At 43.8% G+C, this 13,995-nt stretch overlaps 1 protein-coding gene across 1 annotated transcript in view; it reads left to right on the top strand.

The window, feature by feature from the left end:
• The first annotated feature begins 1,829 nt into the window (after positions 1–1,829).
• The window catches only part of abcf3 (ATP-binding cassette, sub-family F (GCN20), member 3), a 64,075-nt gene continuing 51,909 nt past the window's right edge, over positions 1,830–13,995 (top strand). The window contains exon 1 of the mRNA XM_060913380.1: positions 1,830–1,922. Coding sequence (XP_060769363.1) covers positions 1,850–1,922 — 73 coding nt within the window. The 5' untranslated portion in view covers positions 1,830–1,849. The remainder of the gene's footprint in view (positions 1,923–13,995) is intronic.

Below are 13,995 nucleotides of genomic sequence, written 5' to 3'. Positions count from 1 at the left end.
AGAGCAAGGCGTGTAATAGTCGGCGAGGTCACAAAGGACCCCAGGGTAACTTCTAAGCAACTGAAGGCCTCTCTCACATTGGCTAATGTTAATGTTTATGAGTCCACCATCAGGAAAACACTGAACAACAATGGTGTGCATGGCAGGGCTGCAAGGAGAAAGCCACTGCTCTCCAAAAAGAACATTGCTGCTCGTCTGCAGTTTGCTAAAGATCATGTGGACAAGCCAGAAGGCTATTGGAAAAATGTTTTGTGGACAGATGAGACTAAAATAGAACTTTTTGGTTTAAATGAGAAGCATTATGTTTGGAGAAAGGAAAACACTGCATTCCAGCATAAGAACCTTATCCCATCTGTGAAACATGGTGGTGGTAGTATCATGGTTTGGGCCTGTTTTGCTGCATCTAGGCCAGGATGGCTTGCCATCATTGATGGAACAATGAATTCTGAATTATACCAGTGAATTCTAAAGGAAAATGTCAGGACATCTGTCCATGAACTGAATCTCAAGAGAAGGTGGGTCATGCAGCAAGACAACGACCCTAAGCACACAAGTCGTTCTACCAAAGAATGGTTAAAGAAGAATAAAGTTAATGTTTTGGAATGGCCAAGTCAAAGTCCTGACTTTAATCCAATCAAAATGTTGTGGAAGGACCTGAAGTGAGTAGTTCATGTGAGGAAACCCACCAACATCCCAGAGTTGAAGCTGTTCTGTATGGAGGAATGGGCTAAAATTCCTCCAAGCCGGTGTGCAGGACTGATCAACAGTTACCGGAAACATTTAGTTACATTAGAACATTAGAAACAAATTTTTGGTCTAAAGGCCAATTTATGCTGACAACCCAGTCCTCGCAGACGGTGTCGCAGATAGCGTCTGCGTAGCCCCCCCACCTTCGCAGACGCTCTGCGCGCACCTCCCAAAAATTGTGACCACCGCAGAAGCCTCGCAGACAGCGTCGCAGATAAGAGGGCTCTGATTGGTCCACTCTACATCCGCTGTACACGCACTTCCGCTTCCCTACTTTCCCGGTTTGGTTTGTTTTCACGACCGCTATTTTTAAAAACACGAGCGAAGATGGAGCAGCACGAAGAGCGGTTGATCGAGGAAGTACGTACATCTATACGACTCCAGTTCTAGTCATTATAAGTAACCGGAGGATAAACACTCCACTAACCACACCCACCAACTACTCCTAGCGATTTCGTGACTTCGCGCCCCCTTGCGTTGTGGCGGTGAATAACATCGCGCACACCTATTACTCCCCGCTCAACGATAAATTACAACTGTCTGCGAAAAGCTATCTGCGAAAGCCTTGTCGCAAGAGCATGCAGAGGCCCTAACACCCCCCCGTGGAGGTATGGACTCTACTGAGTGCCCTTCTAGATTATTATATGTCCACTTTTTAAATTAATTTTCAGACATAATGCGGATTTCAGCAAGTACTCCTATACTAGCGGCTCAGATTGGATTGATAAATGGCAAATTATTTCTTAGAAAAATGAGCACAAGGATGCTTTGATCCCACTTTCAAGAGCAAAAGAAAGTGGGCGTGGCTTGTGTGGTCGAGAGGATGTTTCCTAATTTGCATAATATGCACGCAGTGTTTTCTCTCTTTTAAATTAAGCAATTCATCATTCAGAAATGGTAAAATAAAGGTTATCTGACCTCAAACGTGTTTTTGGTTGTCATTAAAATTAATAATTAAAAAAAAAACAGAATTATTAAAAGTACCCAGAAATCTTTGCGCGCACGCGCGCGCGCGCGACTATCACCAACCCCAAAAACGCATGAGGAGGCTTGGAGATACTGCGCATGCGCACTGGAGTGTCAGCAGGAGCCGCGGTGGAACATGGCGACGTACGTGGACATACTGAAGAGCGAGTTTCCCGAACTTGACACTGAAGTGTTTGCTTATATTACTGGTGAGTCGTTCGAGATAAGAGAGAAAACCTTTTCGTCCCGCTCATGTGCCGAGACAGTAAATTATAAAGTGTATATAGCGTTAGAAAGTCGCTAGCTAGTGTGAGTAGGGCTGGTTAGTTCTTCTTCTTCGGTAGTTTTGCTGATCTTGGAATCATGACGTGGGCAAGAATGCGACATGTATAATGTGTAGATCTGATGTTGTGCTGCACTTCCGGATCACTCGGGTTTTAAGGGGTGAGAGAAGTTGGCCGACAGAAAAGCGGTTAGCATGCGAGAGAGAGAAATAAACAAACAAACAACAATCAGTTTATTTTATTTAATTTTATACACACAGCACTGATTTGATAACACATTCCTAGTCTTGGCTTTGATTAGGCCCTTTTAAAGCCCTTTAAAAGCAATGTATCCCTTTAAATGACTCCAATGGTGATTTAGCAGCATGTTTGAGGATCATTGTGTTGTCTTGCTGGAAGATGATTCTCCATCTCTAACACACTGAATTAGAATTTCCTCAAGAGTTACCCAGTATTTAGTGCCAACTATCTTTCCTTCCATCCTGTTTTTTCCTGTCCCTGCTGACGAAACGCTCCCTACAGCATCATGCTCCCACCACCATGCTTCACTGAGGGAATGGTGTAAAGCCAGTATGTCACTGGGCTGCGACAGCTTGCGAACGTCATTCGCGAGAGAGTTTCAAAAGTGTCAAGTCAAGTTTGTCTCCTCTCATCTCATCTCATCTGTAGCCGCTTTATCCTGTTCTACAGGGTCGCAGGCAAGCTGGAGCCTATCCCAGCTGACTACGGGCGAAAGGTGGGGTACACCCTGGACAAGTCGCCAGGTCATCACAGGGCTGACACAGACACAGACAACCATTCACACTCACATTCACACCTACGCTCAATTTATGGCCCTTTTCCACTACCCTTTTTCAGCTCACTTCAGCCCGACACGGCTCATGTTTCGACTATCTAAGAACAGCACGACTCGGCTCGCTTCAGCCCTGCTCAGCCCCCAAAACTCGCACGGTTTTGGAGTGGGGCTGAAGCGAGCCAAACCGAGCTGGGTGAGGCTAGGGGCGTGAGCAGACACTCCCCTGTGCACTGATTGGTGAGGAGGAGTGTCCTCACATGCCCATACACGCCCCGCAAGCACGCTGGGATCTGTAAACACCGTAAACCCGGAAGAAGAATAATTACGAATTACGAGAATTATGAAGCCTTATGCGCCTCGCCTCATCTATACGCTCTTGCCAGTACCTGTTGGCGTTGTCGGTGACAACAAGCCACAGCACCAAGACCAGCAACACTAACGACTCCATGTCCTCCATGTTTATTGTTTACTCTCCGGGTTGTGAGACTACCGCTTAAAAGGTCACTGATGTCACTGTTTGCGCCGCCTAACGACATCACCTGACGTCCACCCACTTTCGCTAACTCCACCCAATGTGTCCACCCAATGTGTCCACCCACTTCCAGCCAGCACGGTTCAGCGCGATTGTAGTTGAAATGCAACTCCAACAGCCCAACTCGGCACGGCTCAGCCCAACTCAGCCGCGTTGGTAGTGGAAAAGCGGCAATAGACACAGACAACCATTCACACTCAGTCACACCTACGCTCAATTTAGAGCCACCAGTTAACCTAACCTGCATGTCTTTGGACTGTGGGGGAAACCGGAGCACCCGGAGGAAACCCACGGGGACAGTGGCGTGCACAGACATCTTGGGGGGCAAGTGCTCTGGGGGGGGGGGGAAGGGCACTTTTTTGCACATGTGGAACACCTTATTATAAAAGTCTGAGATTTAACCCTCCTCTTGTGTTCATAATCGTATCAAAGTTTGGGGTATTTTTTCTGTAGTTCCATCTTTAAAAAGTCTGATAAAGTCTGATCTTCCCGTCACTGACTTCAGTCTCAAGACTGTGTTTATTCACAGATTTCCGTGAGATCATCTTAAAATTTGTAACGAAATATACACACTCAATGGGCTCAACGGAGCTCTCCTTTATTTGCATAACGGCGCGCATACTAGCATAACGTGATATTCTTAATCTGCCCTGGTTAGCTTACTGAATCATGATGAAGTCAAACATGGTCCACTGTTGGATGAATTTGTTGATTGATGTAAAGTCTCTAACCTGCACCTCAACATATCCAAGACGAAAGAGATGGTTTTTGATTTCAGGCAAAAATCCTTGCCAGCTCCCCCCTCACTTATTGGAGGAGAGGAGATTGAAGTGGTGACAGAATATAAATATCTTGGCCTTATTATAGATAACAAATTATCGTGGGATAGATTTGTAGATGCGATTTTTAAAAAGGGCCAACAACGTTTATATTTCCTCAGGAAGATTAAATTGTTTAATGTAGATAACACAATTATGACTTTGTTTTGTAAGTCTTTTATTGAAAGTATTCTTTGTTATGGCATTGTATGCTGGTATGGACATTCTAAGGTGACACACAATAGTAAGCTGGGAAAAATTGTTAAAACAAGTGGGGAAAATAATTGGGTGTCAGCAGACTGATCTTTATCATGTCTACCTGTCCAGGCTGACCCAGAAAGCAGACAAAATTTGTACTGACATTACCCACCCACTCTCAGTGAAGTTCCAGACACTTCCTTCTGGTCGTAGATATATGGCCCTTTTCCACTACCCTTTTTCAGCTCGCTTCAGCCCGACACGGCTCGCGTTTCGACTACCAAAGAGCAGCACGACTCAGCTCGCTTCAGCCCTGCTTAGCCCCTAAAACTCGCACAGTTTTGGAGTGGGGCTGAAGCGAGCCAAAGTGAGCCGAGTGAGGCTAGGGGCGTGAGCAGACACTCCCCTGTGCACTGATTGGTGAGGAGGAGTGTCCTCACATGCCCACACACGCCCCGCGAGCGCGCTGGGATCTGTAAACACCGTAAACCCGGAAGAAGAAGAATTACGAATTACGAGAATTTCTGAAGCCTTATGCGCCTCGCCTCATCTATACGCTCTTGCCAGTATCTGTTGGCATTGTCGGTGACAACAAGCCACAGCACCAAGACCAGCAACACTAACGACTCCATGTCCTCCATGTTTATTGTTTACTATCCGGGTCGTGAGACTACCGCTTAAAAGGTCACTGATGTCACTGTTTGCGCCGCCTAACGACATCACCTGACGTCCACCCACTTTCGCTAACTCCACCCAGTGTGTCCACCCACTTCCAGCCAGCACGGTTCAGCGCGGTTGTAGTCGAAATGCAACTTCAACAGCCCCGCTCAGCTCGGCTCAGCCCAACTCAGCCGCGTTTGTAGTGGAAAAGCGGCAATAGATACCCCAACATCAGAACTAATGGAGCAAAGAATTCATTCATTCCTATGGCAATTACACAATTGAATAAGATGTGGGAAACACACACCTAACATTACAAGATAACTGTCATCTTTTTATTGTATAAATTTTTATTTATTGCTGGGTTTGTTTTTTTTTTAGTTGGTGCAATGGACGTGGTGTGTTTTATGTGTGTTTGTGTTGGGATGTTTGATATGATGGTGGCTGGTGTCTCGTCTTGTGTTGTGCTGTAAGACAAATTGCCTTTTTAAGGACATTAATGTTTCTAAGTAAGTCATCATGTTCTAAAAACAGGTCGGAATTGATGGAGAGTGGGGTTGCCTCAATGGTTTAGGCTACATTTAAAATGTTGTTCAGTTTGTTTCTCCATATGGAAAGGGAGCAAATAAGCTGGCAAAGGCTGCCATGTGCAGTTGTTTCTGTATGTGACGGGCTACTTCACGACAAAATAATTACAGCTTGGGCTGAGAGGGCAAACAATACATTTTCACTCGATTCATGTGTTACCTGGCTGGTGGGGCAGGGGAAGAGCTGACTGACTGCCCGATGTGTTGTCTGCGCTACGACAAGGCCGTGGCTTCCAGGACGCTATGCTGCTGCAACCTCACATTGAATGCACTGCACGCTTGTTCACGTGACAGAGCAAGAGAGACAGAGGTTCAGTGTGTGTGCGGAGGGGGCACACATCGGGACATTATTTTCACACGCTTTTAATGCCGCGGCTTTTCTAAAAGCTCATGTCGACATTGGCCTCAGTAAACTGTAAAAAAAAAAAAAAAATTCAAAAGGGCACTTTTTTTGGACAGAGGGCAGAGGGGCACGTGCTTGAGCACCACCTCGTGTCTATCTGTGCACGCCACTGCACGGGGAGAACATGCAAACTCCGCACAGAAAGGCCCTTGCTGGCCACGGGGCTCGAACCTGGACGTTCTTGCTGTGAGGCGACAGCGCTAACCACCATGGGTCTTAAAAGTCTTAAATTTAATATTCCAAAATTAAGGCCTTAAAAAGTCTTAAATTGTTTTGCCCAAGTGTTAATTTTTTAAACAAAGGTCTTAAATTTACTCATACTATTCTACGATGTGAAAACGTGGGTTTTGCGTAACATCAGTGAATTTCTTGGAGTATGCGCAAAGAAAGAAATAATATTGATACATTTTCGCGCCGGCGCAATCGTCGGAGTCCGTGGTGGAGAGGAGGCTCCGCGAATCGCAGCATGGGGAAGTGTCGTTTTAATCAGCAGTGGCTTTCAGATGAAAGATATTGTGATTGGGTGAGGGAGGTTCCTGGAAGCGATGTTGAAGCAAGATGCTGTGTTTGTCGAAAGACCTTCAAGTTGTCCACTATAGGTCATTTCGCTTTAGAGTCTCACATGAAGAGCTCAAAGCACATTGCATCTGCCCTCCACCGCCACCAGCCCATCGCTCAGTTCTGCACGGTTCAATCTCCGAATGCACCTGGAGTTGGCACTCGCACCACTGTCGAACGCCAGCAGCATCAGCCAAGCAAGGCTAGCAACAACGCAAGGGCCGAGCAGTGGCATGATGGGTGTCGGTGGAACCCCGACACTTCGGGCAGAGGTGCAGGTGCTCTGGATTTTAAAAACAATTATGGAACACCACTTGTACAGCTCGAATGAGGGCATAAGCGAACTCTTTAAGGCTATGTTCCCAGACTCGGAAGTCGCTACAAGAAGTCAGCTTCGTTGATGCTGGAAACCCGAGCGCAAAACCGTTCACGACAACTGTAGTCCTCAAGTCAGCAAGTCAACTGCAGTCCCCAGCCACAAAAGCACCACTGCAAGAGTCCAGAGCGTCCTCCAGGCGCGACCCCCACAGGAGCGATGCGATGAGACTCCAACCAAAGTGTCTTGAAACATTCGCCGGGCTTCTCGATTTCCTCACATGAGTCGCAAAGTGTCGCTCGTTCGTCGCTGAAATTTTGAACGTGTTCAAAAAAATTCACGCAACACAATTTCTCTCAAAATAGCCGTAAATGCGTCGCGACCCCTTCTCAAGTCAGTTTCCGTGTACTTCCCTGCCTGCCAAGGGAAAGCCAGGCTGTGACAGCCTGCGCCTAGTTGGAGACACGACAAATTTGGTAAAATATGCGAATATCAATTCAGTGCGATTCCAAGTGAAAATTGTCGCTAATTCGTATATTTTATCGCAAGTGTTGTGTCTCCAACGAGTCGCGGGCTGTCGCAGCCCAGTGAGATACTGGCTTAAGATAATTCATAATAATTCCGCAAAATCAAGTCGTATATGAGCTGATGGAATAACTGTTTTATCTACGTTCACTGGAGTTTGAGAAATGGAGCATTTTTAAAAAAATGTCCGACAAAATTAAACAAACCTGCGAAATGACGGGAGCAATTTGTAAAAAAATACAAAAGGGCAATTCCATGAAATGGTCAACCCATGGAGGAGTGAAAATTCCTTGTGTGTGTGTATATATGGTGTTAAATTTGATTGTGTTGTTATTAGTAATGATTGGTTCATTCACTGCAGTCGATATTTTTGTGCTGAACTCATGTCACGTGACTGGTGGCCATTTTGAAATCGGCAGATCCAAGCACGTACTCGAAACCCAAAGCTTAGACACAAAGACGCCTTCGAACTGCTGTCGAAAGTCCTCACCAGGTAAATTAAACTAATGTTTTATATCAAATGGACCTTATTCTTTACATTTCCATGAAAAAAAAAAATTGATTCCGTTGAGTAACTGACAGCTTTGGGGCCTTTTAGATCTAACAAGTGATACTATGACGAAGAAAAAGAAAATTACCGCATGTCATCCCTGTCTGTACATCAGAATCAGATCATATGTAAATTTGGAAAGCGTTGCGTCAGTTAGGGCCAATTTATGCTGACAACCCAGTCCTCGCAGATGGCATCGCAGACAATGTCTGCGTAGCCCCCCCCACCTTCGCAGACGCTCTGCACGCACCTCCCAAAAATTGTGACCACCGCAGAAGCCTCGCAGACAAGAGGGCTCTGATTGGTCCACTCTACATCCGCTGTACACGCACTTCCGCTTCCCTACTTTCCCGGTTTGGTTTGTTTTCACGACCGCCATTTTTAAAAACACGAGCGAAGATGGAGCAGCACGAAGAGCGGTTGATCGAGGAAGTACGGACATCTATACGACTCCAGTTCTAGTCATTATAAGTAACCGGAGGATAAACACTCCACTAACCACACCCACCAACTACTCCTAGCGATTTCGTGACTTCGCGCCCCCTTGCGTTGTGGCGGTGAATAACATCGCGCACGCCTATTACTCCCCACTCAACGATAAATTACAACTGTCTGCGAAAAGCTATCTGCGAAAGCCTTGTCGCAAGAGCATGCAGAGGCCCTTACTGTACATTCCATGGTCTCGGCTGCCAATTCTAAACATTTCTTCATAGTTGATTTCTTTCATTGTATACTATGGTACAGTGGTATGCAAAAGTTTGGGCACCCCTGGTCAAAATTGCTGTTACTGTGAACAGTTAAGCAAGTTGAAGATGAACTGATCTCCAAAAGGCGTAAAGTTAAAGATGACTCATTCCCTTTATATTTTAAGCAAAAACATTTTATTTTCATCTTTTACATTTTCAAAATGGCCCGAAGCAAAAGTTTGGGCACCCTGCATGGTTAGTACCTAGTAACACCCCCTTTGGCAAGTATCACAGCTTGTAAGCACTTTTTTTGTAGCCAGCTAATAATCTTTCAGTTCCTACCTGGGGGATTTTCACAAAAGGCTTCCAGTTCTACAAGTTTCTTGGGCTGTCTTGCATGCACTGCTCTTTTGAGACCTATCCACAGATTTTCAATGATGTTTAGGTCAGGGGACTGTGAGGGCCAGGGCAAAACCTTCAGCTTGGGCCTCTTGAGGTATTCCATTGTAGATTTTGAGGTGTGTTTTGGATCATCGTTTTATTGTAGGACCCATCCTCTTTTTAACTTCAACTTTTTTACAGATGGTGTGATGTTTGCTTCCAGAATTTGCTGGTATTTATTCAAATCCATGCTTCCCTCGACCAATGAAATGTGCCCTGTGCCACTGGCTGCAACACAACCCCAAAGCATGATCGATCCACACCCATGCTTCAGAGTTGGAGAGGTGTTCTTTTCCTGGAATTCGGCACCCTTTTTTCTCCAAACATACCTTTGCACATTGTGGCCAAAAAGTTCTATTTTGATTTCATCAGTCCACAGGACTTGTTTCCAAAATGCATCAGGCTTATTTAGATGTTCATTTGCAAACTTCAGACGCTGAATTTTGTGGCTAGGACGCAGGAACGGTTTCCTTGTGATGACTCTCATGAAGGTTCAGGTGTCACTGTGTAGTAGAACAGTGCACCACCACTCCAGGGTCTGCTAAATCTTTCTGAAGGTCTTTTGCAGTCAAACGGTTTTTTATTTGCCTTTCTAGCAATCCAACGAGCAGTTCTTTCAGAAAGTTTTCTTCATCTTCCAGACCTCACCTTGATCTCCACTGTTTCTGTTAACTGCCATTTCTTAATAACATTACGATCTGAGGAAACAGCTACCTGAAAACACTTTGCTCCGTTCTTGTAGCCTTCTCCTGCTTTGTGAGCATCAATTATTTTATTATTCAGAATGTGAGGGAGTTGCTTAGAGGAGCCCATGGCTGTTGATTTTAGGGACGAGTTTGAGGAGTCAAAGAATTTATACAGCTTTGAAATCTGCATCATCTGACCTTTCCTAACGAAGAATTTGAACAAGCCACAGCTCAATAAGCCAATTAAGGTCTGGAACCTTGGTTAAAGTTACCTGAGAACTCAAATGTATTGGGGTGCCCAAACTTTCGCATGGTGTTCTTTTTCTTTTTTCACTCTCCAATTGTACAAAACAAAAATAATACACAAATCTTGCAGAAAATGCTGAAAAGAAATGTCTCGTTTTTGATGAGTAGCATGCTATAGATGCACAATGGTGTAACATAGGGAAAATAAAAAATTCAGGTTTTGATTTTATGTACTGAAATAACTATTAGGCACAATTTTTTACAATATCTATATAAATTAGTTGTTTTTACCCATTTTAACCTTGAAATCAGCATTTTAATGATTGTTTATCGCACTAAAACAAGCAAAAACGTCATAAGACAGTGGAACTACTACCTTTACTACCTTCACATGGTGTCTTTCTCGATCGCACGTGCCTAGAAGCGTTCCTTCTAGAACATTCCTGGGTGGTCACGGACTGTCACGTAGCCTAGTTCGGTTGTGAAACTCGCTAGGATGGAGTATTTTCGCGAGTTTAGTGGCAAATTTTTGCGCCGCAGTTTCTCTATTCTCGAAATTTGTAACCTGAAACCCTACAAGAAATGTTTCATAATGTTTGGGATTTTGAAAAATGCTTCTAGCAAGTTTATTTCGCTGTATTTTTCCGTGAAACTTGGCATAAATCATCCTTAAGTGATGAGCGTGACATTGTTATTTTGGTATGGGTCACGGAGTTAGTTGGAAGCGGGAGAAATGAGTTTCTCAACTACAGCAGCACTTCTCACCATAGATGGCTGGCGTGTTTCACAGCGTTTGGGATTTACTAAATCGACTAAATCTCTAGATCTACTGAAGCTACGAGGATATAAATCACCAGGATTCTAATTTACTGGGTGAGAAGTATTATATATTTTTTTTGAAAGGTTTATTCGCGCTACAAGTCCATGAAAGTTGGGGTTGTTCGTGAAGGGGTTAGTTAGATTTTGGTAGCGTGACGTGCACAACAAGCAAAAGAAAAAACAAATTTTCTTCCGAATTTCCTTGCTTTATCAAAATTATTTTTTGATGCATTAAAAGACTGTGTTTATAATATTTGATCAAAATTTTCAAAACAGCATTCCAAGTGATTTTTGACGGGTGTAAATGTTAAATTTTAAGAACTAAAATTTAAACGTTAAATTTTAAGAACTAAAATTCTGTTAAAAATTCTAGATTTGTGCTATCATTCTGGGGTTTTGCTGAATAATACTTTAGGGCAGGGGTGGGCAATTATTTTTTCCGTGGGGCCACATGAGAAACAGAAAATTTTGTGGAGGGCTGGACCAAAAAGCTGAACTAAATTCTGCATAATATTAATCAGGGTTTTTTCGAGAAAAATTTAGTATGAGGGCGCTCACCATGGCGAGGGAGCGAAGCGGGGGGGGGGATGGTGCCGGTTGTGTCCCCCCCCGCCGTGCAAAGCCTTTGAAAAATGCTCCAATGGGACATTCTGAGTATCTGAGAGGGAAATTGTAACAAATTGTCTGTCAACATTAAAAAAGAAAAATAATCATCATCTGCCCCGGACAGTCTTTGGCTTTCTTCCGCTTCGTGCCGCGGGATGCCATCTTTAAATGCCCAAGTGTCAACAAAAACAACTCGCGAACTACTTCTGTCAAAAGCTCCCGCGCCGGTGGGTGAAAGGTCATTCAGTCTCGAGAAATCTCGCTCTACAAGTCAGCTGACCTTGTATGTAACCCATGTCAAATCTCGCGAGAGCAGCCGCGACAAGTAAACAACTAAACAACATGGCGCCTCAGTCTGGAAAACGCCAATTCGGATTGTTTTTGCAGCGTTTGGCGGTGTATCTACTATGATTGGAATATTTTTGGAGCAATTATAACGTATTTGATGATCAGACACATTGTCACGTGGTGTTGGTGGGATGTTTTCACGGAGTCGGTAAGGGGGCGCACGCCGAGAGTAAGAGGGCGCAGCGCCCCTGTTCCCCCGTTTAGACGAAAGCCTGTTAATTGTATTTCTTTATATAAAGCAGTAAATAACATTGTTTTTACAAGCTGCTAAGACTGGTAAGAGTCTGGAAAAAACGAGGTTGCCTTACAAAAAATGTCATTTATTCAATCAAATTTCCCGAAACAATGGTTAACAAAATGTGAACGTTTGTACCTTTTTTTTTTTTTTTCCAGTCACATTCACCCCAAAACACAATAAAGACATCACAATATTGTCTTTCTACTCCAAATATCAAGCAAGATGCATCATATTATAATAATGATGCCCACATTTGTAGTCTAATCACCTCATTTGGTATTTTTCAGTTTTTCGGATCTGCTCTCCGCAAACTAAACACACGGCTTTATCTCTGACTTCAGTAAATAAATACTTAGCAGTCCATGTTTTGTTGAAAGCCCTGCATTCGGCATCTACCTTTCTTCTTTTTGCGGACATTTTGGGGGCTAAAGTCTTCTTGTGACCTGCTCACAACAACGTCGATTCGGTGTAGGTCTCAGATCTACAGATCGGCTCGGGCGCCTGCTGGTGACGTCACACTACGTGATTGGCTGGACCGTTTGAAGGATGACGTATAAGTTTGTGGTTGGTCTGGACAAATTACGGAAGTAGTTATCGCAGGATTAGGTTTCGTGGGATTTCATGTCATGTTCATGTCGCGCGCATTGCGTTTTTGTTGAACACAACTTCAAAATAAAAGCAATGCACATTCAGTCCATGCATGAGGTAAAATTAGAAAATACGTTTATTTTGTAATTTCTAATTAACCCTACACGGGCCAGTCAGAATGAACCAAAGGGCCGGATGCTCTTACAATGCTGAAAATTCAATGAGTTTTGGTGACATTCTAGAAGTTATGTACATTTTTAACGCGCCTGATAGCGATTATGCTCACACTTTACCTTTATGCCTTCTGGTGATCAGTTCATCTTCTGCTCACTTAACTATTCACAGTAACAGACATTTTCAGTAAGCGTGCCCAAACTTTTGCGTGCCACTGTATGTTAAGAGTAAAGTTGGAAAAAATGTTAATAAAATTGCAACAAGTTTCACAGAAATTGGCGTTTGGACTTGCGTGTTCGCAGTCGTCGAATTCTCCAAGTTGCATCAGTTACCAATGTTCTCTGCGTGCCACTAAATAAATTCTTCATATCTGGGGAAAACTCCGTGTTGTCCAAGATGGCCTTTGGGCCTTCAGTCATCATCCGTTTGTTTGAGTTTGCTCTTTCTGTAATAGCCGCACAGTTTAATTTTAAAGCCTCCGAATGTTGCGTCAGTTACCCGTGGAATTGCCCAATAATAATTCTTAAAAAATTAAATAAAGATGCACTCTTGCCATGAAATACTTTCATTCTGGATGTTGTTCCTTATTTTTGGGGTTTTGCTTTCGAGTAGAGCGTCCTCGGTTGGTTCGGGGTCATTCCATGTCAAATCTCCGAATGCTCCCACTTAGGGCTGCACGATATCAGAAAAATATGCGATATTCGATAACATGACTGAATATCTCGATATCGATATGCATCACGATAATTAAACATATAATGTTTTTCTTACCTCTACTCGCCGTTCTGCCCTGTATCTAGCATTAAAAAAAAAACACCCAATGCATCGCTTCCATTCCAACATTATTTTTTATTGGAAAAACATGGCTACACCTGCAATGGTGTCCGTCAATCATCTTTAAATCTCTTAATTTTTGTGAGCGCAGCAGAAAATGTCTTAAGTTGAAGTAAACAAAAAACTGAAAACTACATTACATTAACATAAAGCATTCAAAATGGCAATTTCAGCGGCTCCCGGGAGATGAAGGTGAGCGACACAGATTCACCATAAACTCAAACACAGTCTGTTAATAACACATGCGGGTGAGGGAGCAGTGGTGTGTGTGTGTGAGTGAGCGAGCGGTAGTGTGTGTGTGTGTGTGTGAGAGAGAGAGAGAGAGAGAGAGAGAGAGAGAGAGAGAGCGGTTGTGTGTGTGTGAGAGAGAGAGCGGTTTTATGTTTTTA

Source organism: Neoarius graeffei, chromosome 1 (genome assembly GCF_027579695.1).
Source record: "Neoarius graeffei isolate fNeoGra1 chromosome 1, fNeoGra1.pri, whole genome shotgun sequence".
NCBI classification, from domain to species: Eukaryota; Metazoa; Chordata; class Actinopteri; order Siluriformes; family Ariidae; genus Neoarius; species Neoarius graeffei.
This window is presented reverse-complemented; position numbering and strand designations above follow the sequence as displayed.